This window comes from Augochlora pura, chromosome 6, assembly GCF_028453695.1.
Source record: "Augochlora pura isolate Apur16 chromosome 6, APUR_v2.2.1, whole genome shotgun sequence".
NCBI lineage: Eukaryota > Metazoa > Arthropoda > Insecta > Hymenoptera > Halictidae > Augochlora > Augochlora pura.
Genome location: NC_135777.1, coordinates 16,927,711 through 16,954,713, shown reverse-complemented (window position 1 = coordinate 16,954,713; position 27,003 = coordinate 16,927,711). Strand labels below are relative to the sequence as shown.

The 27,003-nt window shown below is 40.6% G+C and overlaps 1 protein-coding gene across 3 annotated transcripts in view; it reads right to left on the bottom strand.

Annotated features, from left to right (window-relative positions):
- Positions 1 to 26,569, bottom strand: part of LOC144471431 (RNA-binding protein 38) — a 33,363-nt gene extending 6,794 nt beyond the window's left edge. The window contains exons 1-5 of one of the 3 annotated variants that reach the window (XM_078183462.1): positions 26,500 to 26,569; positions 26,215 to 26,394; positions 21,308 to 21,713; positions 19,815 to 19,941; positions 17,343 to 17,403 (exon numbers count right to left, since the gene is read on the bottom strand). In XM_078183462.1, coding sequence (XP_078039588.1) covers positions 17,343 to 17,403; positions 19,815 to 19,941; positions 21,308 to 21,580 — 461 coding nt within the window. In that variant the 5' untranslated portion in view covers positions 21,581 to 21,713; positions 26,215 to 26,394; positions 26,500 to 26,569. Of the gene's footprint in view, positions 1 to 17,342; positions 17,404 to 19,814; positions 19,942 to 21,307; positions 21,714 to 26,214 lie in introns of all 3 variants that reach the window. The other 2 variants (XM_078183464.1, XM_078183463.1) reach the window with 2 other exon arrangements.
- Between the last annotated feature and the right edge of the window lie 434 nt (positions 26,570 to 27,003).

Sequence of the window (27,003 nt, the reverse complement as noted above, 5' to 3'; positions counted from 1 at the left end):
AACGATCATTATCATCGGCTGGCATCACGGGGAAAATCAATGACACAAAGTCTCGTGATTCTACGCGAAAATATGTGTCACTGAATTACCTCCCTGTCTTTCGAACCGTATTCCGATTGGAGCTTTTGATAATGCATCGGTGTCACGTTCACGGGGGCCTATCAAACGCGAGCAATAACGGTGCAATTAGACCCGCGATCAGGCAATTTAGCAAAAGTTCAAGAACGCTCTATTTATCGATACAATTAGTGAAATTTTTATGATCGAACTGATTCGCCCCAATTAATAATGCTTCTATCGTACTATTGCTCACAATATATATATAAATAAATTGTGAGGGACGTTTACAGAAAATTTAATAAACCCTTTCTTTTTAACTATTTATTAAACTTTGAAAAAATCTCTTCAACTTCGTTTTAAAAAATGAACACTACTATCATTCAATATTTAACTTTCAAAAATGCATGTCTCCAATTAGTTAGTTGCCGGTCATTAATATTTAAAAAATAACTGCTTTAATATAATAAAATGCAGTTCCAAGTAAATGCTCCGAATAACGGTAAAACAATCTTTCGTTTAAGAAGAAATTGCGGAATGATGTTGGCGATACTCTAGATCAAGATACAGGCAGAAAGTGATCGAAGTCGATGACGCACACGATATGCTCGCGAGATAAGTCCTCGCGACAACAGTGTAATAAAAATCGAAGGTCCGTTACATTGCATAATTGTGCCGCGGAAGCATCAATAATCGCCTGTAAATGTTTCGCCGGTAAAAACGAGTCGAAACACGTCATAAATCGGATAACGGAGTCGACGAGTGTGGGAGAGATGACACTGTGCAATTCTCCTGCTGCATACGAAATGACACGATGTTACTGCTCGCGATTCTACTACCGTGACAACAAATGTTTCTGTGTGAACGGAGCTTGTCTCTGTGTGCTCTGTGCGTGTGTGTGTAGTTTTGTGTTCACGTGCAGTTTTCCGTTCGTGTGTGGTTTTTGTATACGTGTGTGGTATTGTGTTCGTGTGAGAGCAAGAACGTGTCATGGGGAGAGGGGTACCAGGGAAAAAGTGGAGGGAAAGCAACGCAGTATGAAAATGGTGTGGTATCACTAAGGCGTGACAAAAAAATGCGCAACAAATCCAAGAAAAAGAAATTCTGAACGTGTCGGCAAAACAACAGCAAACCAACGACAAACGTGTATGTAGGTAACTCCACGAATAGAAAAGATACTTCTCGGCACACGGCACACGGCACACGAATTACCTAACAACAACGTTAGTACCTAAGATTCTCACAATGCCTAAGAAAGAAAAAAGAAAAGTGATACACGGTCCACGCACCGTCCAGTGTGTCTCTGTCTCTATCTCTTTTCCTCTCTTTTTCTTGTTCGCTTCTTTTGTTTGTTAACGATCAAAACGATCGCGTGCAAAGACTCACCAGCCACCGACCGTCGTTCGCCCGCCCCGCGTTCTCCAATTTACCGTGATCGATTTTTCGCATGAAAATTCTCCGGCCGTTAAGCTCGTTTCGAATCGGCTCGATAACGAATAAATAATAACGGAACAAACGAAATGTTCTTCGGCCGTTTCGAACCCTTCAGTTCCAACGGAGCGCGGCAGACGCGGCTGACCGTTTTTCCGTATCGCGGGACATGCGATGCGACAATTAAACCGAAATAATTAAACGTTATCTGTTTCCGAACGGTTGCGGTTCTAAGCGAAAGGCTACGCGCGGCGTGCCGGTTTCGGGAAACTCTATTTTCGCTTTTCCGCTAAAACGTCGCGGCCGCCCCCGTTGAAACAACGCGGACCGTGCCGGTGACTCAAAAGTCGTATTTCTAAAGGACATGTAACACAGGAGACAGCCCTGAACTTTTTAACGGATCGATAATAGCCAGTGTCCAGTTCACGAAGGAAATCAATACATTGTCCTGCGGCTTCGAATGATAGTACGCTCGTCCGATTGGTGTCCGCCGGACGCGGGTTATTAAGCACGTGTCCCGAGACACGAAAATTCGCGCGCGATTCGACGGGTTCGGCTAATCGTTCGCCTTGATCAAGCACGTAATTAACACCATGACTTACCGCGGCGAATACGAGTCGCGGCTATAATTTTCGACGCGATGTCCATTAGTACGTTCGCCGACATTGTTCCAAAAAATTCTATGAAATTTTAGTCATTTCTGTAACGAAGTATCTAATCTGCTTCCCTGTTTTTCATATCTCCACGGTTTTTAGGTACTGCAAACCTGAACTCGATTTATTCGACTTCAACGAAATATATTGTTATTCACTGTTAGCCGTTTCATTCCTTTCGATTTCAAACAGAATTCTATTTTTCTGAAATTGATATTTATCCACTGGGGATAATAACGTTATGTTCTTTATTCATTTCTTTCGACGATGAACAGAATTCTATTTATATATTATCGATATTTAGTCGTGAAAGAATATGCAGACATTTTCGTTTAGACATGGGTTCGCTTCCTAATACCATTACCAACATCTGTCGACGAAGCTTAAAAACACGAATTAATAGATTAGACTGATCGCTAATTTGTTTCAGCTAGTTTTCTCCCGAGAGACAGACAGCAATTGTAATGCCTGGTTCGAGTACGGCTGATAGCTCGTAAGAATATTCGAGGACTAATCTATTACAAGCTCGAAACAAGTTGTCGTACTCAGAAGAGTGCTTAGAAATTCATGAGACAGATAAGTAGATTGCGGGTATGATGCACTTGCGACAAAAATGTATAGGTCGAATACAAAGCTAGAAGTAATCGAAGAATTTAAGAGTTGCAAATCATTCGCGACTCATTAAAAGTGGTCAAACATTTTCGTCTAGCTCATACAATGTGCGATTAGGTTGGAGAATTTTTATTTTAGTGCAGTCGATGATATCGTAAAAAACCTGCGGCGACAATTAAAGAAAATTTAAATAAAAAGGCTGGTAACGGTTGTCGCATCTGGTCACGACGATTTGCGAGCGAAACCAGTTAGATTTTCGGGGCTTCATTAGCATTGCGCCGAACGCTATAGAAGCCTTCACCTGTTACAACTTTTTCGTTCTTTTTTTCTCTTAGCGCAGACCGATCGCCTCGAAGATTAGTTTACCGCCGATCGGCGTAAAAATATTACACTTGGCTCGTTACCAGATGGCTACCAGATGCTTTCTCAGGCAGTTGGAGCCAGTTTCTCGGTTCTGACAATGCCACCCGGCGAGGACTCCGCGCCAAGTTTACGGAAATTAATAAGACCCGCCGGTGTCCTGACTCTCTTCGATGCCTTAATATTCACGCACTGCGTAATCACGACAGGACACAAAACCCACACCGAAGGGCCTTCGCTCTAACGAATATTAAACATTTCTTATCGCGTTTACGGAATTACGTATTCGTGCAGTTTAGATAAAGGCACGCAGCATGTTTCAAAGAAATGCTTGGACTTGTATGATATTGTACGCCGAATGAATATAAAATAAATTTTAACATTTCTTGCTACTAAATTTACCTGGTCTATACGAAAAAAAATCCGAATAATTTGTCTAATATCTGATCATTCTTATAAGCTGAAAATAATTTATCGATATTCACATAATTTTCCAATAGTCTTTTTAAAGTCGAAGATAGAGAAATTTAAAAAAAATCTTTCGAAGTCGACGATAATTTCACGCGGAACAAATTATTATTAAAAAATAATTATAGCGCTTCTCTCGTACATAATTCAGTCATTCGCACATAAATATATGTGCATATAATCCGCAATAATAACTCCTCGGAATTTTGTTATGTAATCTTGTACCGAATTCGTCTTTCAAATTCGTATATTCATGTACGAAATGTTATAGTTCACTACATTGTACAAATTTAAACAGTGTAACACGCGCAAGATTTTCAAGATTTTGAGCGATCTCTGTAATTAATCTTGTTCGCAAAACGACCCGACGTCCAGCTCGCTCGGAGCCGTACTCCAGACCTTGGAACTACACCGTACATTTGCATTAATACACATCTGCTTTTAAAAGATCCTTTTTTTTTTCGTTCCTCCATTTTCTGCTGGATTTATCTTGTCGATGCATCTTTACCACGGTCCGTGCATTATGTATGATTCGCGTGTCCTCAACCCCACTTTTTTCCACTTTGCGTGGTTTTATTATACTTCTACCAGTGCCCACACATTTTGCTACATATTATACACACGTATCTGTAAGTACGAGGGAAAACGACGCCTGGTTACACGTATTCTATTCCACGATATTACCGGCCGCAGATCTGAACGGAATTATCATCCCGCGGAGTTCGATATTTCTTTATTCATTACGCCCTGAGGAAACTGTTCGTTAAAGCAACCTGACTAATTTGGTAATACATCAAATTCTGTTTTTACACGGTGGATACGTTCCAGAGAAGACCGTGTATGAAATACCATGTTAGAATTACTACTAAAATCATACTACTATAAATGAAAATTACAATTCATGAAAATAATTGCCTTAACGTTTAAATCAAGTAAGCTTTTTCAGTCGTGTTAAAGCAATTCTGTGTTCGCATGTATGTCGCGTTACTTCGTTCGATCATCGCGAACATAACATGTACATTTCTTTTATCGGCATTATATTGTCTATAAAAGCATTTGATTGCTCGGAAAACCGGTGACTATTTTCTGTGGGTCTATCAGATTGTTCTAGTCATCGGTGCAATTAATCACGGATGTTCTGAAAATTCATAACTGTGAACGTGTACGCGAAAAGATAGAGGACATGAGAATGAAATAAGCGAGATCAGATATTTCAGAATTTCACGAAATACTGTAGGTGTTGATATTTTATAAATCTCTGATCATTCTGACTGCAATCGATCGAAATTGTTCGAATTTCTTGTACGGAATGGTCAATTGTTTTCTTCAGGACAAGCGCCATCTCTAAATGCAGACGATTACGAACGAGATAAGCATCGTTTCTCATTGTCAGCAAAAAACACTTCCGTGGCGAACCACGTTGCTATTTCTTCGTGACAACTATATTCGTCAAAAACGCCAAACTGTTTAAGAACAATACACACTTCTATTTCTACTACTTATATTTTCGTTAAATTAAATATTTTATAAAAGGTTGGTACTTAAATGAAATACGAAGAAAATCACAGGTATACATAATAATTACCAACTTACACGCTTTTCAAGGAGGTTGACTCTAAACAAATCAATTAATCTCTAAGTTAATATTTTAACTATTTTTTCTTGCGTTTTGATTTTAAATTAAAACGTCGGACAGATCTCGTTTGTTCCTCAATGCTGCATTGTTCGCAAAAGTCGAAACGTCGAAGAGTGATGCGCGTTGGCTGGAAGATTGATGTGTTCCAGAGTTAAAGACTAGAACAATTTTGCGATACGCATTGAATCCTCAGCCGAGGACCGAATGGTTTCAGCCGGACACGGTAAGTGCGAGAAATCTCGAGGCCGTTCACGTATCGTGAGCACCTACGTGAAACAAGAACAGAAGCTCGACGCCAGCCGTTTGCGAAAATAAAATTCCCTTTTGCTTGGTAACCCTTCTATGTGGATTTCCATTCATAAATAAAATGGCTGCGAGTAAAGACAATAAAAATTGATAAACTTGTAGTATAGAAAAATTGTTATCACGCGGATATCGAGCTCTGACCTTTAGCTTCACAATTTAGGATTAAATTTATCCTAAATAATTTCCTTAATAGAAAAGAAATAATATTTTCTGTATATCACCATTTATTTTCGTCCTCAGCATTGGATAACAGAAACATCAAATTTTGTTATTAGAATAAATTAGAATAAGAGAATGATAACCATACCTAGTAGCATAAGAATTAACTCTTCATTACTGACTCATTGTTATCGCACAAGAGTTAAATAACTAAATGCATTGCATTACAACTGAACTCCTTTCTATTAAAAAGAACAGATATTGCTTTTGAACGTTTACGACACTGTTCACCGATTATGTCCCTTAAGAATGGGCAACGGAGTGCAAAAGGTTAAGCTGCCAATATCGATATCAACTTACGATAATCGTGGAAGGTGTCTACGCTTAGCTCGTACCTGGAATTTATGTAGCTTCAAGTATTTAGAACGAAGCTATGTAAAAGGAAAGCGTAAAACCGGTATAACGCTGTACAGAGAGGTTACGAAAAACGTAAATGATTAATTCCTGAAGCGTATGATAATACTATCGTTCGATATCTTCGTCCTTGGTACCTTAGCGGGCAAACAAGGCTGTCGTTTTAATGATGAACGTAATTTCTAGGACGAGAATTCGCCGACAGGGCATCGCGACAAGAGACTTACGTGGAGAACTTTCATACGATCGATGAAACCCACGGTTACGCTAATGCGAGAAAACACACGCGCCGAACAATTTCTCTGGGGATTAAGTATACCTGTCAGGTACTGACAACTGGAAGCGAGCGTCATTGTTTCTGTTCCACTTTTGAGCCCGGTAATGATAAATGCGGTTGCAGTGGAACCCTCATTAGCGATACTATTCGTATATACAGGCAGCCTACTGTTCCACTGTTCTATTAGATGATTGGAAAATGTCTGCTTCTAGATGACGAGCCGCCATTTACGCTCGTACAGTCGATCATTAAGTAGCAACGACCATACTGAAATTTTTGTTACGCTTGTAATTGATGTGTTCGTGGTATTTATTAAAGAAGAAAGTAACTCTGCGAAAAATTTGTACTAAAATAGTCTATTATTAAGATATCGTTTTAAGCTTTTGTTACAAGGAAATATATTTTTAAATGAAGTTCTCGTTTAAAGGAGATATCGTAAAAATCAAATTTTATTTTTACGTTAAGTAAGCCCATTACCTGCAGCCATAAGTCACTTGGGCTGTAGAGAATAGCATTAAGAAAGATAATAAACCGGTAAAGTTAGACGTACTGGTACAGTAAATAATAGTTCAGATTTCGGTCTTCCGCTACCCAAAACAAAAAACAATAATCCTCGCTTAAAAGGCGCAGGTTAGGTTCGTGACGCACCGTTATACGGCGAGGTTGGTATCCTGGGAATTGCCTGTTGTTCCATCCCCCGGTTAGTTTACGTTACATTGTCAACGCTCTTAAGTGCCAGCGAAATAAAGAGAGAGGTTCGAGCAGTTCCATAAACTGACGACGAAGTTCTGCCCCGTCTAGTAACAATAAGCTTGGCAGAAGTCATCGTTTCCTAGATAAGGTCTACCCTTGACGCTGGTAACCCGATTTATAACAGATCCACAGTGATTTATAAGTAACCCGTTGTGTGTCTAACATCGATCATAAATATACTGGTAAAATCAAGAATTATAGAAATCCTAAATAACTTAAAAAGATTCAACGAGCAAGAATTTCTAAAGTAATAAAAGAAGCTTCGAAAAGAAAATTTGTAACTTCTTAATGCTATAACTAACGTACACTGTAATATTATAATGTGTGCTTTAAGAAGATAAACAAATTGCTCACAGAAACGTTTAAAAAAAAAAAACAGTAACTGCAAAAACAAATCAAAAACCAGTTATTTTGTAGTTCTGTTAATTAATTCTGCAGAGAAGAATCTAAGTAGACACCTTCCAGTGACACCGAAGAATTTCAATATTACTGTAGTGCTTTTAATGCAACATTAGAAATATTCACTAACAATTGGGAAAATCTAGAGGAGACAGCATGAAATCTGAAAATAGAAAGAATGACAGAAAGAAAGAAAGAAAGCGTATTCTAGTCACGAAGGGGGGTTGCATTGTCCTTTCGTGACGGATTTAAGTGACCACCCTCGATTTCCGACGCAAAGTGGCCGTATACCGTGATTAGGATCTCCCAACTCCGACGGAACACGACAGCCAACGTGTGGACAAAGTTGCTTAATCGCCCCTCCTAATTCATACGTGCGTGCGATGCACGCATCGCAGGACCAGCGTGAGTGCAACTGTCGTTACGAGGGGAGGAGATCGAAGAATTCGGTGCGTGCATCGAAAACTAAGAACAGGAGTCACTCGCTTCAATCGATATTTGGGAACGAACGTTACAATTTCAATGATAAACTACCATTATACGAACGATGTAGAGAGAACTGTGCTATCTTGTGACCTAGTTAACACGGTAATCATTTGAATCTCAGTTAAAATAATTTAGAACGAGCAAGATATATTTATAAATGTCTTTTAGGTAGAGTTCGCGTTGTGTACTGCTTCTACAGGGATTTTATTTAGTGCGAGCTGTCTGAAATTAATTTGGAAACTATGGTGAAAATATTTCGCTTGTTAGAGTCGCGGAGGTTGCATTAAACCTGGGAGAAACCGTGTATATTATTTTACTTCCAAGAAGTGAGTATAGTCAAAAATTGCGACTAAAATACCCCGTGGTATACACCGCGGCGAGCAAGCACAGAAAATAAGGGAAACTGCGAGGGCACAACATCGAATCGAACCCCGCAATAACGGTTCCGGGATCGTGTAGGCTTTTTCGAGGCCACGGAAATCGCGTCGAGTAATCTCGTCGCGGTCCCACACTCTCGTAGAAACATGGTGGCACGTGTGCCAGGTGGTCGCGCGACTAATTTCCTCTTTATGGTGTTTCCGCGTTGCGTGTCGATGAGGACGTCGCGCTTTCCTCCCGAACAACGAGCTAACCCGGGGGACACCTGTACATGCGGGTCTCGACGAAATGCCGCTGTGTTCGTGTACACGAAGGATGTACGGGTGTCGCAATCGCATGTGGTTGGCTCGTCTAGGTGTGCACGTGTATTTACGTGGCGAGTCGATGCGCAGTACACGGATTGAACGAGCGCCGGCGCCGTGGATAATCCAATGGGATCATCTGCCAATACTTGCGTAGCAAGGTAGACCAATGGTGTGCTCGGAGGGTGGTCCGACGATCTCTTAATTGTCTCGACGCGATTGCGCTTTTTTCGCGACATCTTGCCGAAGCGGGCTCTCGTGTGACATCGCCGGAGCCAAATTCCGACGAAAATCATCTGACCGACAAACCCACGGTAAATAGTTTGGCCGCTGCAACCCTCCGGTTGCACGCGCGGAGTGTGCTCCGGTTGCACGCGCGATTGTTCTCTATATGATTGTTTTGCTAATTCAATGATTGCGATTGATGTTCAATCGACGTTCTACGTACGAAACAGTAGAGAATATCCGTATTACTCCTCTAACAAGGGATGATCTCTAACCTGGAAATTCTAAAAGTTCTAAAACTTTGGAAATATTTAAAGAGCTGAAATTTTTTATTTCACTAAAAAATTATAACAAGCTAAAGACAGGTTGGTCACTGCAACCCTTCCTAGCACGCGCGGGGTGCGTTCCCATTATTGTCTATATTGTTTCAATTATTAAGCAATTACAAGTAACCTTCAATTGACGTTGAATTGTCTAAATACGCGTGTCTAAATAAATTTAGTCTTATCACCTTTATAGAATAACACACGTCAGATTTTTAGTATTCGGTAGATTAATATTAATTTATGATGATAATCTAAAGATAGTTTGACCGCTACGATTCTTTGTTGCATACGCGGGGTGTGCTCTAATTGTTCACGGTAGATTCGCCAATTAAACAATTGCAATCGACGTTCGATCGACTTTCAATCGACGTTCTACACGAGCAACGGTAAAAAATATTTGTATTGCTTCGAAACGATTGTAACGTGGTTGAGCTGTGACTGCGTACTTTTATGATGACAAGCTAAAGATAGTTTGGCATCCGAAACCTGTGACGTTTCTGAGACGTCATTGTAAAGCGGAGGGTTTAATGTTGTATGCCAACGCATTCTAGTTGCAGTGTCATCTCGGTGTTAGTTCTTAGTCATTCGAAACCTAAATCACGAAATGCTCGCAAGTAAACGTCTCAAACTGTCCTTTGATAATATATCTCTTGAAATCAGCCTGGACTTCGACCCGAGTGTTTCATAAATAAGAACCGCAACGTATAATTTCCTTCTTTCCCCGAATTTATTGTTTATTCTTTACGAATCAGCTTTCATTTCGACCATTTTATCTCATTTACGATCTATCAACACTCGCATAGAGGCGTCTTCTTAACGAACAAATATTTCATCCACATGTGTCATTCCAGAGCTATAAATCAATTTCAAAACTTGTTTTCAGTCGATTGCCAAAAGAAATATTGACGTCATTCGATTAGCTCGCGGTAGAGCCTCCTCTACATACATAGAAAATGAGATATGGTCGTGTATTCAAAAAAGTTTATACGGACTACAACCATTCTCTAACTAAGGAATTCATTATATCGAAAACTGAAAACTTTACATTTTAGTTAATAGTACTGACACCGTATATTTGATAAAACGAAATAAAAATTGTTTGCACTAACTACAAGATACAGGAGCTACATAGACGTTGATTTCTTTCTCCAATAATTTGTATGATTTATTTTTGTCACAAATGCATCAAGATCGCGGTCTAAAAGTAACTCCGACTATTATTTTTATCGTTTGTACAAGAGAAGTCAAGATTATTTTGCAACTCTGTATCAGATTACCGGTTTGATTGACTAGAAAATGTCATAGAATTTCTGGACAGTCGTACAGCTCTCGTAGCAATAAATTATCGGTGTAACGACGATCAACAACAGGTTGATCGAATAGCGGACTGTTTCTAGTATAAATAGAACGTCTGGCCCTATTTTCTCAATGGCGGCGATTAATTAACATTTCAGTCGGATGAACTACAGTCTAATAAAACGGTAATTGGACAATCAAGGCGAGAAATAATTTACAAACGGTCCGGGGCCCGGCAATCCGGAAGTCGACCCACATTCGGAGACAGATTTTCTCGAATAGTTTCGGGACCGTACGGAATCTGAAACGCGAGAACGAACGGAAGGCGGACGAATTTTTCGCTGCGGAGTAACATAATCCATCAACGGGACACAACGGAGCGGCGATGAACGTCGGCCAGGTAGAAAGAAAAATAACGCGGGGCGACAAAAATAAAGCTTTGTCTTTCGAAATACAGTTCATTGCACGGCGAGGAAGCGAATTATTTATGGTCTCCCTTCGGATATCAAGGCAGCAAACCCCCGTTCCGGGCACGTGAGAAATTATGGTTTCGTGAAACAGGAGTCGGCGGTGACGGCGAACGCACTGAAAGCCGAGCTTGCACGATAGTTTCGAATACCTACTTTCGTGGATACGAAATTAAACGCCTAGAGGCGTTCGTCCGCCGTGAAACGTTACGGCCCACGTCTCGCGAGTGACAGTAACAGGTGGATAGTAGCATCGACAATGAAAATAAAAACTGACATTCCGCGTGGAGCGCCAACCACAAGTCTGCTGTCTGCTAAATAGAAGACTAAATCGAAGGAACATTTCCTGTATCGCTCAAATGGGGAACCTCTACGCTGTCCGTGCGTCCATTACCATTTTTACTCTGCACGAGACCGAAAATCTGGCAATTCAATGAATTAAATTAGATCTATTTAACAAAGATATGATTTAATGTGCTTAGGATCTTTTATAATCTTATTTAGCTATTTATAAACATATATAACATATTTAACGGTACTAAAACGAATGAAATCGTGCAGAAAGGAAATTGAATTTATTTTTCTAAACCGTGTAGCAAAATATCGTGTAAAAACAGAATTGGGTGGATCAACTATATAATAAATATTATACATTCCCCAAACAACTATTTCTAGATATATATCCTGCACAGCCATTTGCAGTTTTCGAATCGGATAGAAACCTACCCCACGAAGCCACTTACGTAAACAACAGAGGTCTTTGAGGGTTAATGAATCACTGACGTGATTCCTTACAAAACTAATCTTAAAAGCTGGATCTGTGGCTCAAAAAGTCGAACAGTTTAATGGATTATTGATGTGATTTCTTTCCAGAAGCGACAGTAGAAATTGGATTTTAAAAAATACGGATACACACCGATTTGTATAAACCTTACTATTAAACTGTGGATGTTTATGTTAAATAGAAATGTTAAGCTAAATACTGTAAAACAGGAATTAGATAAATATGTATTTCTTTTCTTAACAGTTTTAATCAATTGAAAATATTGTATCAACGTTCTTAAATTCTTCCGACGTCTTCGCCATTCTGTAGCGCATTTACTATTTATTACATTCGAAATTCTGTTTCACTTTCTATGCATTTGCTGGAAGAACTTTTACCACGAGCAGTTCGGATGACGTGAAAATAAGCTTAAAAAATGATTTATAGTTCTGGAATGGCGCATATAGAAGAAATATTTGTGCGTCGAGAGGACTCTTTTATGCGAGTGCTTATAAATCGTAAACGAGGGAAAACGATCGAAATAAACGCTGATCTATTTCTTGGCACCTTGAAATTGCTTTCTCGCTCTCTTAACGTTGCAATTTTGATCTCAATCGTTTATTGACAATTTCTGTCGTCCAGGATTTATAAGTAACCGGATGGACTCACTTGGAGGAAAGGGCTGATTTAAAAACGAGTATGAAAGGAATTAAAGAGAAACAAATTCCCGAACCCAAGGCCTAAAATCTTTACCATTGATTAACGATACCTCGCGATGAAGACGAAATAAATATACTATACATTTTCAACATACCGTAAATGGTATGTTGAAATATTAATGGTCATTAATTAAATATCCTCGTGGACACTAGATCAATTATGTATTGCTAAACGGAAAAATTCCGAACTCTATAAAAACTATTGGTCGGTTAAGTTAAAATTTCTACTAACTTTTCATACCGTAAGTTCAACTAAATTAATATACTCATAAAATCAGAGAGGATAGGTGTGATCCATGGATCAAAGCTAACCCGACCGATCCACGTAGACAAAGTGCACTCCGATACGACAAAACCTTTGTCAGTTCCAAGTAGTAAACCGCCTACGATTGAAACCAGATCAAAGAAACAATATTCTCAATTTCGACCAAAACTAAAAAGCGAATCTCAATTTGCCGCATATATAACAGCAACTGACGACGTCGCCGGAAAATAAACTTTATTGTTCGAGCAGTTGCTTTTGGTAGCATTAAACAGCGAAGGAACGGCGTTAATTCGTGTTTAAAATCCTCTCATAGGAACCCTCGAGGAAATGTCTCGAGCATAAAAGCTGACACGGGAGACAGGTGGATCTAAATAAAGACTGGACCAGCGCCAGAACCTCCAAGATGGCCGACGAGACGCGACGCGTCGTCTTCGCCGTCGTCGTCGTCGTCGTTGTCGTCGTCGTCGTCGTGGTTGTCGTTGGCGGTCGGTTATGATAGCTTACGACACCACGGATTTACCAGCACCGAGAAAACCCTCTTCGACACGTAAAACTCACGATGTGGTGTAGAATTTCACTTTTCCACCTATGCCCAACTAATTCGAGGACACGTGTTCCACAATACGCACGCATTCCCAATGGCGCGACCGACGTAAATGATATTCTCGTCGACGTATGCGAATATACTGATGATGCACGAGGGTGTGTGCGTGGTTCAAATTAATGCCTCCTTCAGACTCTATCGAGCTTTATCTTCTGCGAAACCGGAAGCGGAGTTTCTAGACTCCGTTTGAAGCGAGTAGAACGTTGGATTTGAAACTATGAGAAATTACTGGTTCACTTTTCTGCTTGATTGATGATTGCTCTCGGAAAATATATCGAACTGGCGATACTGATTGTAACGAATGAGTGCTATTTAAGGAACTTGACCCTCTATAATCCGACACTTCTATGCGAGCTGAACAGATGTAAGAATTTACAATTTTTAAAAAATACGAGTGTAATACGTGCAGTCAGATTTCAAATTGCAACTCTTAACCTTTTTGACTGTGAAGACAAAACAACGCAAGACAATTGGAAGATATTAATAAATAACCACGTGACCTGAAGTTACAGTGAGCTATACAGAATTAATAGAATAATTTGCCTTGATTTTAGAGTCTTGTAATTTTCTCATAGTTTTTAATGTTTCATTACTGCTGCGCTCCGAGATCACAAAAGGACATTGCATCACATCCCCCGCGTCGTTATTTCGTTTATTCAACACTGAACTTATCGTGACGTCGGAATGATCGATCTCTCATTTCAATGAAAGCACACTCTATGATAAAACTGGCGAATGGTCTTCACGAATTCCGACTTGCCATTCGTGTAAAGCTATATGGATAAAGGAAAAAGTTCACATCAGTTTCATTTTAAAATTGACCTGATGAAGGAACAGCTCGAAGTGGATAAATCTTTAAACACAGAATCATATGATCAAATAATACAGGGATAACATCTATTTTACCGAAAACCCTTTACTAATTTTTGCCAGACAAGTTTGCGTAAATCTTTGCGTGCGATCACATTAAACCCGCGCAAATTGCGAATCATTGTACTTTCGCGGTACCCCATAAATACTGACCCCGAACAGAATTTCACGAAAGAAGAAAGTATGAGGTGCGCATTGCATGAAGATGCGAATAAAATTTGATTCTCGCAGGCATTTTTCGCTTCGAGCCGTAGTATTCGCTGGTTTCTTTTGTCTTTCGTTCTCTACGAGTAAACAGTACACCATGTTATATTAAAGTCCAAAAACCACCACGTACAACACCAAAAAATACAACACCAATAGCGACACCAAGTGTAGTGTAAGCCTTCATCACACATACAAGGTTATTAATTATTGTAAATGGTTAGCGGAGCCTATTACACTCGACGAATAAACCATTTCATCTAAACAAAATTCATGTCGAACAATCGTCAGTGTGTTAGTTAAGTACCCTTTCACGCGCGATCGTCGATCACCTCGATCTTTGTACACGCGCGCCGTTGGACAGACTAGATCTCGAAAATTTCGCCGACCCTTCCTTCGAATTTAACAAACAGGTCGGACGGTTTTTGATAGCATTTACACGACAGAAAAACCATCTAAGCCTTTTCTTTAATTGCGACAGCAAAAGACACGTACCAAATGTAATTCGCACATTACTGGAGGCGAACAAACTGCAGAAATTGTGCAGGTACGATTCGCAAAAGAGAAAATTCGAAAAGTTCGAGATTCGTACGAAAAATAATCTGCGCAGCGTATTCGATGGACTGTTCAAAATGCGTAGGAGGTGTTTGTTCTTTTGGTTGAACAATTATCCAGTCTGGTATGTTTATGAAGCATGGTTGCTAATTGTACAGTTGATCGAGACACTTGAATGGCTTATTTTAGGCGAACCGTGAGCACACGTGGGTTGGTCTCGGTGCGGTGTAGTATCTCGGCGGGATTTCATTGCTCGGCGAAAGAATCTGGCCGGGCCAACCGAGGTAAACCGCGATGGAATCGATTGCCGTTGTGAAAAATTAATGAACGTTGTCGTGTTTCGCGGCGGTGCGGGTCGATTTCCGGCGAAAAACACGAAAGATCCACCGCTTCGACGAATCGGCCGCGCCGTTTATAATTCAACACGTTTCCACCGTTACACGGTTAATCTCTTCTGGTTGTTTCTCGCACTTTTCAGTCTCGTCTCGTCAACGGATTCGAATTGGCTAGAAAACGTGGGCCGCGAACGCCTCGGTTTTTCTCCGGAAAACCCATGAAATTTCGTGGAACGACGCGCGATACCCGCGCGCGCTGCCTACGCCGGTCCGGACGCATAAATATTTGGAACGGTTGGCCAGGCGGGGCATAGCTCCCGCACGAATTACTCTAACATCTACGCTCTAGCTAAAGCGAGCGCAACACGATTCGCGTTGATTCCGAAGAACATTCGGAACCGGCGAACCCCGCCACCAAAGGCAAAACCATGTGAAGAGAAAAAAAAACAAATACGTATATAAATATGTATGATATAACGAACTCAAAAACTGGAAAGAAAAGTACACACGTCAATAAGTTCAAACTCGAAAAGAAACAGAATACTTGACGGAAACACACTCGAATATTAACAGTAAAAAAAAAAAAACAGTAAGGTGGAGAGAAAAATAAAACCTGTAACATGTGCAACTAGTTTTGTAAGTGTCTACGAAAATGTGGCGAGACGCATTGTTCGATGCTTGCTGATAAGTGTCGTCGATCAATCGGTCGCGACAATTAATAGCAAGTGTCTTTTGATCCGCGTCGAAGGTTCGCGCCTTCGACGAAGGACAAAGACAAAAAGGAAAATGTATCACGTTTTCTCAATTGCTGTTACCTTGATGGCTGAACAAGGGAGTAACGTTGCTGCGAATCGATAGTACCTCTTTCAGATTGCAACCGTCGTCATTGCAATTAATAATATTATTATTAAGTATTACTATTATTATTATTATTGATTATTATTATTATGATTACTCTTATTATTATTATTATTACTACAATCAATATTATTATGAATACGATTATTGTGATTATGCTGATTAAGAAAAAGAGTGTAAAAGAGTAAAGACCAAAAAAGTCAAAACCAGTAACAAACAAATCTTTCAGCAACCGCAATCGTCAATTATATCACTTCAACGTCAATCTCATCAAGAAAGAAGAAACAAAAAACACAACCAAAAAAAACAGTAGAAGAAGAGACCGATCCTCGGAAGATTATCGTTTGGTAGAAATAAATTCATTGGGTACTCATGGCTTCCGATACGTGTGCGTGTGCCGCTTTCGTTTTCTTTCTTTCTCTCCCTCTCTCTCTCTCTCTCTCCCTTTTCAAATATCTCTGCCCCTTTTTTCTGTCTTTTAGTTTCATACTTTTTTTTCGTTTTGTTTCGTATCTGTCTCTGTCTCTCTCACTCTCTCCCTCTCTCTCATGTCTTTGTGTTCGTCTCTCTTTCGATACTTTTTTTTTGTATTTTAATTGCGCTCCTTAGAACAGCCCTTGGCGGTCTCAAGGATCTCGCAATGAGGATTCTCAGCCTGCCCCCTTACGCGCACGCGTCAGGATGCTGAAACGTTATATACAGTCTATCTTTAACAAAATGTTAGCAAAATTATTCAACCAAATACCTTCGTTTCCGTGTATCAATATTATATTATTCTTATCGTATCATATCTTTTTTTGTGTGTGTGTTGCCTAAAGCGGTCACCCCGAAACATCGATTCCGAACGAAAGGTATGACGAATCGAATAAAAATTCTCGTCCGATTCTGAATCGTTCACTACTAATGCAAAATGGCGCTTGAAAATCCCGGCGAACGTAACGCGCGCGTACCGGAATAAAAATGCCACACGGTTGACAATCGATTGGTGCTTTTCTCCGCGAACGTTCTGCGACATTAGTATAATACGTGAATCACGTGATTCGAATACCCGCGATCAGAATTGTCAAGACGCCTTTCAACAATGTTTCGTTAACTACGGTAATGACATGTATAATAGGTACGTTCTTACTTATTCTTCGACAAATCACATCAACGTGGACTCACCCATATTGGCTGGGAAGGACCGCGGGATATCCAGCTCGGATGCCAGCAGCGAACGGGAATGCTGAAATCATAAACAGTTCGTACACGATCCTATACAATTTTCTAATCGTCGGATTTCTAATGGCCCTGAACTCGAGCATTCTGTTCTTTTACGAATACGCGCATACTTCGATTACCGCTATCTATTATCTAGGCAAAAAGAACAAGCCGTTCCTGCGACGGGAGCGTCGTCGAACGTTTACGCAAAACCGAGTACGTGCGTTCAATTGCACAGCTAGAAGTCGGATAATCCGGCACTAAGACACAAAACTCGTTCCTGTTTTCGTAAACGTCCTACCTCGACGAGCCTCTTTCGCAAAACCATTTCAATTGGAAAACGCTGCATGCAATATGGAATTAACTCGGTTTGCGAATCTCGACTTTCCAAATGCGTTCGATCAAAATTACGGCTCACGATGTTTCTAATTTTCTGTGGGTTCTTCGAAAGTGTTCTCATTCTAATCTGTTTTATAATTTCAGCGCAACGAGTAGGGCAAAGTTGCATAACATGGGACCCTTGCTTATTCCCGTTACACATAGATATTTCGAGTGGTGCATCGATACTTTTCGATTGTGTATTAACTCGCATCGGTCGTTGCTTTGGCTACTTGTTGGCACCTGGTTCAGTCTGACGTTATGGGTAACCATATTTGCAAAACACGTTGCGTAAGACGGAACTTCTTTTTCTGTATTTCTCAGTAAATTGTACAAGAATTATTGTACACGATTGTACAAGAATATTTAACTTTCAAACGTGTATCTACTCTCAATCAAAGTGCTTCTAATAGAAAATTATGATTTAAAAAGAAAATATCTCCTGTTAGACACCATTACCCGAACTGCTAATTTTAGACGCTAAAGACACGACTGACGCGGAAAGTGGGTAACGTAAAACGTCTAGAGAACTTTAACCATTCGCGAGTATAGCTCGTGACACGTTAGCCGGCTTCGACGCTAGTTTTCAATTGCAAATACGCCACCAATTTCAATAATCATCGACTCATTTATCCCGGCACACATAATTTCGAACAGTATATTAACTTCGTAACAGCTTGGGCAACGCTGCGTTTCGCTTCGGTCGAAACGCGCGGCGTGGTAAAGAGTTCGTTCCATCGCATCATTGTATAGTCTAATATTAAACATCATTACCCGACGCCAGAGCAAACAGGCTTTTTGCGCGGAAAGGAAAAGAAACAAAGGCAAATCCGGCACTTGGGTTAGGGCAATTTTAGACTTAGGTACCCGAAGCGCCAAGCTATGTTGGCCTGAAGCCACGGCGGGAATTTGAAGAGAGTGACTCAGGGGACGGTTCTCGATCTGCGTGTACGTGGCTCGTGAATCTGCCCTTCGCCCTTTCAGTCCGCATTCGATGGATCTAATTGAGTAAGAACCTCTCAGGGCCCGTGATCTGCCAGAAAATTTCATCTCGAACTGGCTCGAAATCAGAATCCGGTTCTATTTCGCTCAACCGGACACCGACGCGTTCGTCTCCCCAATTAACATCGACGGTTGGTTCACTGTCAGCGCACTGTTCCGCCATAATATTTTATCGACGTTGCACGTATGCCCTCCATGCATCAAGAAAAAGAATTACTTCCGGCCGCGTCCTAGACGTCCGTTACACCCAAGATTTACCGATCTGGCAGTGTTTCAAAGACCAGAAACCGGCGATGGCTCCGCGCAAATATTAAATGGTGATTCTGCAAACGCGAGAGTAATGACTAGGATCCTCGTGTAAAGTGAAAACGATCTACGCTTCATAAATTGTTCTTTTCTGTTCGATCATTAGACTACGATCTTTATGCGAAATAAAAGTGTCTCATGAATTTCTATCTTTCTACGGGCTATTAGCCGTACTTGAACCGTGCATTGCAATTAGATAATGTTGACGGAAAATAGCTGAAATGAATTAACAATTTATTTAATCTATTAATTACTTGTAAGTTAAGTTAAAAATAGTGTAAAAATATCTATAATTCTCTCCGTTTTGCACTTGACCTATCCATGTTCCTTATAAATAGGTAAAACCCATAGTCTATCCTTTATATATTAATCACGTAAGATAGACATAATAAAATGTAAGCGGGGCAATGTCACGGCTGCGAAAACAGTATGAAAATGATTTCCTAATGTATCGATTGTTTACCATGTTACTTACACATTTTGCTTATAGATTCGCAGTGTAGCGATAACTATGAACCCACATAAAATCGAAAGATCGAGTACTGAATCCCGTATATGTTTCCAAGAGGGAATGGCCCGGGTTGGTAGACGAGCCTCCGCGTTACAAATCAAAATTTCTCGAAGTCAAACCATAACTTCACTCAAGCATCAACAACTCAAACAGCTACCGTCTAACCTGCTGAATCTGTTTTCTAATGCCTTGCGCAATCCACATACACTCAATGACCGTACATCGATGATCAAACTTACACGCTTGTAGATTACCCCTGGGCTTAGCTCCAAGAATCGCCAAGTTGACGTTTGCTTTGCGACCGTCGATTATGGGGTTGGGGTCTTTGCACGCCCTCTCCGCTGCCGGTCTGTCTCCCATGATCACCTGCGTGCAGATCCGATCGATTATTCGGCTAATCCCACTGCTCCACCTGGATCTTGCACTTCTCCCCTTTCCCCCATCCCTATAACCACCGGTTCGTACTCCTCTCTCTCCCACTTTCTCTCTTTCTCTCTGTGCACAAGGTACACATGGCTCACTTGATTCGCGATTCTACGAACAAGACGGTAGGGGGTCCGAGCCTGATTGTGACTTCTTATTGGTAACGCGATGTGTGTCATCGCGTTTTATCAACGAAAAGCCGCTGCGAGGTCGTGAACCCCTAACGTTTCAACGAGTGGGAAAGTCCCAGTAGCCGACAAACTAATTTTTCGCTCATTTCTGTATATATTTTTCAATTAAAATTTATATAAAAAATAGTATTTCTTGTATTGTTTATCTTTCTAATTATACAATTTTCCGAACGATGAAAGATTTTGATTTGAAATCAATGGAAAATAAAAATGATGTAAATGTCCCAATTACCGACGCTTCAATTACTATTTGTGCCAGTATCGCGAGCGATATAACGATGAGGCCCAAATATTTCTAATTTGTTTTTCCAATAATTGTTTTAGTAGACTGGAAGCTAACTATGTATTCTGATATCAAATGTTATATTAAATTTTTGTTGGTTATAGTTCGTTGCCATATCCTTGTGATTATCATTAAAATAAATTAAAGTAAATTAAATTCTAGACAACTACGGTAATTGGGTTTATAAAAATCAATACGAGGAGAAAAATGTCTTTCCTTGACTAAGTTAATATGCACAATTTGCTGTGTTTTAGAAACTATTATGTTCAATATGCCGTAATAAAATTCAAAATAGTCGAAAGTTGAATATAAAGAACTGGTAAATTTTCATATAATCTCCGGTATAAGTGATAAGAGGAGCAACACTAATAGAATATAGTTACAGGAGCTACGCGCGCCTTGTGAAAGAAAAGGCATTATCATTAGCGGAAAGCAGAAACGTGTTTTTTTTACATATGAACGTACAACAAACTGGTTATGTTATCGTAATATAGTTGAACCATTATCTCTGCGCGCTCCCATAACGTATTCGTCCGAACGTTCCACAGTGACTACGAAATAAGTTCCTATTCTTTCTGCTGAAAGCAACAGTCGCTTAAAATTGACGAACCAATTTGTTTTTTAACTTTTACCATATTTGCGACTGAAAAGTGTACCCAAAGAAAACCTGATGTTGATTTCTCAACCGTAAGTATTGGATTAACCACGAGATAACGAGAAAGTGTGAAAACTACTCATTCTAAGCATATTCACGAACTCCAAACAAATCACAATAGACGTCAAACAAAAAAAGCCAATGAAAAATCAAATGCAACAATAGATCAGCGACACTTACGAAACCGTAGCCCCTACTTTTCCCCGTTTGCCTGTCGGTGATGACGACGGCCTCCTCGATGTCCCCGTACACGTTGAAATGTTCCCTGAGGCTTTTATCGGTGGTGTGATACGGCAAACCACCGACGAACAATTTCGTCCATGTGGTGTCTTTCTGTTGCGGCGTGGTACCCGCCAATGCGCCCAGGCTCGAGACCAGTTCGTCCGGCCCTGGCGCCCCGACGGCACCCACCGCGCCGACGGCACTGAGACCAGCGGCACCAGGCATCAACATCCTCCAAATTTTGGCGAGATCACCGCCAGATGGAACGACGACTTGCTCAATTTTGACACTTTCTTTGGTACCTTGATCAACGCTAATTACGTCACAAGGTTAGCTGCATTTAGGTGACTAGAGACTTGGTGATCTGAAAATTCACAAGATACGATTTCCGTTAATACTAAACTGTTTATTCGCTAGATTTTGGGGGATTTCTAACGCGAGACTTTATCGAGACGTTCGGGTTGCTAACAACGCCGATATAGCTCTAAATGAAGCCGGAGTTCGGTCTCATGCGTATTCCCTGTGGGCGTTGAAATCACCGTTCGATTCTGCCGAGCACGTGGAAACACACTGTGGCAATGGTTCAGGAATTATGTCATAAGTATGTTAAATATTCTACATCGGTTCTGAAGAAGCAGATGAAAACATTGAAATCTATTATAATGGATTCTCGGATTATTTAAGTAAATATTTTATTAGTTTAACGCATTAATAAAGAACTACCAGGTAGAACAAAACTGATATTTTTCTTTATATTTATTGAACCAGTAAAAGAATTCTCATTAGAAGTATTTTAATCTACTCTGTGAATAAAAATAAAATGCTTCAAAATTGAAAAATATACAGTACGTTTCGCCTAAAATACACCATCTAATTATCCTCTACTCTAGTTCACGTAATCTGCCACTGTCCTAATGTACAATTAATAAATATCATTTCTTTTAGAAATACCTATAATTTCCCACATGTACACATGCACGGAATTTCTCAATTTTATAATTAGAGAAAATAGATGGCTTGTTTTGGACGAAATACTGGTGCCAATTACGACATAAAGAGTTGACTGTAAGTTTCACCTGAAGTCATTATTGATACATGCATACAAGAAACTACTTATATACTCTACATAACTACATAACTCTCTTTTTCTATATATAAGTTATAATTTCCTATATCGTCGAATTTGTCCACAGTTTAGAGTACGACGACAAGCGTGATAACGTTCCAGCTAATTAATAATTCTAATTTCGTGCTGCGGTGTCCGATGCTTCTGCATACGGGTTATTCAGGCGGAACAAAACAGCGAAACGCGACGCAACGGTCGCGGCGGAAGGGGGTGGGGGGGCCTTCAGTGCAGAAAACTCGGAACGCGCGACCCTTCGACGAATCGCAGCCACCACCACCCCACGTGATCCTCGCGAAATGCACAAACAAATGAGGCGGGTACGTGCGTACAGAGAGACACACGTTCACGGCCGAAGCATCCGATACAGCGTACACGTCTTCGCACGACATCGAAAGAAAGACAAAAATAAACCTCTCTCCTCCCTTCTGGTCTGACACACTCAGCGAAGTTACCGTTCCACTCGGCTCCACCGATTCCTCGGATTCAATGAGCCTTCTTTCGCGCGCAAGTATAAAAGGGACCAGATCAAAAATCCCCCTCTACGCAGGAGCAAGAGCGCGTGGAAGCTAAACCCTTGCCGGGGCCGAGGAAAAACCGGCGAGGGCCCGATGGCAAGAGGAAGAGGAACAGGCAGAACCGGCGCGCGGTCGAAAGAAGGATACAGAAAAAGGTACCAGGAGGAAGAAAAGGGGAAGGAAAGAAGGGACCCTGACCTCCATTCAAGGTTTGTTAACGGTCTTGAAAAGGGAGCCAGTTTTGCTCTTCACAAGGAGCAAAACTCTGCTGCGACCCAAGCTAGGTATAGGCAGGGTATTTTTCGTGTGGCTCGGCTTTCGAATTTCTGCAATGCTGCAGGCGAGGATAGTGGTGGATGGATGCCTACAGAAGGGTCCTCCTCTCTTTCCCTCTTTCTCTCTCTCTCTCTCGGCTTCTCTCTCCCTCTCCCTCGCTCACTTTCGGTTTTTTCCTCGCACGGTTGATCGCTCCCTCTTTCTCGCACTCACATTGTGCACATTAAGCACAGACCCTCCTAAGTGGGCCCTACGTTCTCTTCCGACCCCCTCCTGTAACCCCCCACCCCACCTGCCTCACTACCACCAACACCATCCGTGATAGTGCACCACTTCACAAGAACGGCCCTTCGTCGTCCGTTTCTGTCCAATCCCCTAAAACGACGGCAGCTGCTGCAGAAAACCGGTGCAGCACGCCGTATAATCATATTGTTGTACTGCCATCGGACTCCACCTCCACCACCACCGTTGCTCTTTCTCCCTTTTTCCTCATCCTAGAGCCGGTCACAACTACGCCGGGAGGCTCGGTCGGGCATAAAGGCCGCTCTTTTCTTTTTTATTACCTTTTTTTTTTAAACTTCGACTACCGTAGAAGCAACAACCGCATTATGCATATGCTCGATTAATGCCCGTATTCCTGTAGACATGAATATCTCAATTCCTCGCAGGATATGATGCAACTCTCGATTCGGTGATAACCACATTTTCAGGAATATTAATCATCGAATTTGTAAAGAAACGTGTTTGCAAACTAGTTCCAGTATTAATAGAATCTTCCATTGATTGTGCAATAATCTTCTTGGGAATTGTTATTGTGGAACAAAGATTTTTCAAAAACTATAATATAATTAATGCTAAATAATGTCGAATCTGTGAATTTTACTAGATTTTCATTTTGTTTATACAAGAAAAACAAACAAAGCTAGTGGTTTTAAAATTTTAAGAGAAATGTTTAAATAATACTGAAAGGGAAATAAATACTATGACATTTTTTATATTGTAAAATGAAAAATTGATTTAGAGAAAGGCTCATATGAAATATAAAGCCTCAGTGTGATAGATTTTAAAGGCGAGGACGCTGCGTGCACGAGATCTAAGCACCATTCAAAATTAGAAAGTTATCGAAAACGGGAACGTTTGTGCATTTGGTTCAGTGCACAAGAATCTTCGTGGCGAGAGATATGTAATGATTGCTTGAAAAGTAATGTCAGCGTTTCTGACTTTCCACGAACTTGTTCATAGGAAAGAAATTGTACGATATTGTTATCTTTAATAGATATATTAAAATTTACGACAAATATATTTTTCCGACAGGTTTAATAAACAACAAGAGCCTACGCGAAGGCAGGAGGAATATTTGAAACCTTTCAGATAAAGAGATGCACCGCCATTATGACTGTGGAAAGTATCAACAATCTTTGTGCAGCGGGTACCTCATAAATCAACGGAAATAAGTGTCAACTATAAATAAGTGGAACAGTTGAATTCTATGAAATTTTGCCCGAAGGTCAGGACACCAATAGACATAAATGTGCATATTGTATGCAAAGAAGGGAGTTCGCAGCTGTCCAAAATTTTTTTGCTAAAAATGTCACGTGAACCCAACATCCTCAATAATATAAAGAGCAGATAAACCGATGATAGTAAAATGGTAAAAATATTCTCTTGTCATTAAATATGGTCGCTAAAAATCGGAAATTAAGATGTCTGAACAAATACAATTTGCAATAGTTCCCAAAAAATCTACATCATGACTCGATCACGGTGCAGCCTCGCGCAACGACATTGGCCCATTGCCACGCGCTCGACGAAACTAACCAAAATATCTTCTCGGCCAAAGTCGCAAAGGCCAGAGTTCCAGAAAAGCCAACAGTTTGCTCCTCCGTTTCACAATCCATCGAAAAACTTCATTAAACATCGCATACAACACCGAGAGTCACGATAAAAAAATTTTTTGCATTTCTTGTTAACCAATTATTATGAATAAACTGTTGGAATGCTATTACACCAGACAAATATTCGTCACGATCTAATAAACACCAAAATATATCATAGCTATATAATTTTTATCAAATTTTATGTAAACGTTTATTTACATTGATCAATAAAACTTAATGAACCTATGAAAATGTTAATTTGCAATAATCTGGATTTCGAATTATTAATATTCATTAATTAGACAATAAAGAACCAACAATACAATGACCATTCATATATTTGAAAGCAGCTCTGCAAGACTCATGATGATTGCTTACTATGTACGATAGTTTCTAGTTTCATGCGAAAAAAAAAAACGCGAAACAAAAAATACTGTTTCTCTGATTCTTCACGCCAGACGGTTGTAATCACCTGCGCGCGTTTCCAGACCTCCTGCTAAAGAGAAATCGTCGGAGCCGACGTCGAGGTTTATTAATAAACGTCGTGGTACACGTGCCCGTCGCCGTGTACTCCCTTTGTCGTGACGAGACCGCTGCAATAGGGGTGGAACAAGAGCGACCGAGAGAATAAGCAGATCGTTTTACGAACGCACAGGATAGCCACGCCGAAACATTTGGCCATCGGGTAAACAGCATTTCCAGAATGGAATAATAATGCAGTGAAACGGTCGCCGAGCGTTGCCCGATTCCGTCGAGACTTTGTTCGACGTGCAAACATCGCTATAACGCCTGTGTTACCGACACGGTTTCGAACGAAAAACGCTCGCATCTGTCTTTGTCCGGCGAAGAATCTTTTCAATCTCGTCACAAAGAACCACCAATGCGCAGGAAAAAATGGCAATTCACGAAGAAAGCGCCAACTATTCAACGTGCAACGTAACGACCCCCACCAGTCGGCCGTTTTCCAACGATATATATCAGTCAGAATGCTAGATCATCGCAATCGGACGAAATTGGGTAACCGCATCAAAATATTTCCGAGAAATTCACCAAACTGTTTTGGATACGCACCTATCAGGTTCCTCGGCACGGTTGTGTTATCGTGGGTAATCCGAACAGGAAACACCAGGAAGGAATTCACACAAGTAACCCCTTTGGCGGCGTGATAATGCTCGATCCTCGAGGAAATAGATGTCGCGGATTAACAATGCACAACAGCTGCTCGCGGTACGGTCGGGTCAGTTATTTTTTCTGTTAATAATTAGCACGGACGAATGAGAATGATTCTCTGAACGTTTGCACGTGTTAATCGTGTGCACATATAATTAGACTCGATGCACTGTTGACGACACCTACGTGGTAACTGATGTCTTTACGATTGGCGATTTTCCCTGCGCGCACACATCCGACACGAACGAAGGCCCACGTGCGAGTACCGAGCTACCTTTAAGTTACCGTGCCGCACACCAGTTCGCCGGGTTCCTACATAATTTCTGTTCTCATTGGTCCATCCTAATCCCCACCATTCCTCGCTTGCCAGTAGTGTAGCGTAACAACGGCAGGACGAGCCACGGGTGATGAGAGCGGTTGAATCGGCTTGCGATGTGTTGACAAATCTTCAAACGTTTCTCACCCCTGAATGGATTTTCAAATTTTTTCGCTATCCATCGAACGATTGCGAATTTTCCAATACATTTTGTCGAATTCTTTTGGAATTCTTGATCGTTTGAATATAGCAAATTGGAAAATCTTCTCATATCTTTCAGACTTCAAACGTAATACTTTTGTTTTCTCAATATTCAAGAATCCTTTCGTCATCGTAGTAAGTATTTAGGTTATACTAAATAATTGAAAACTGTA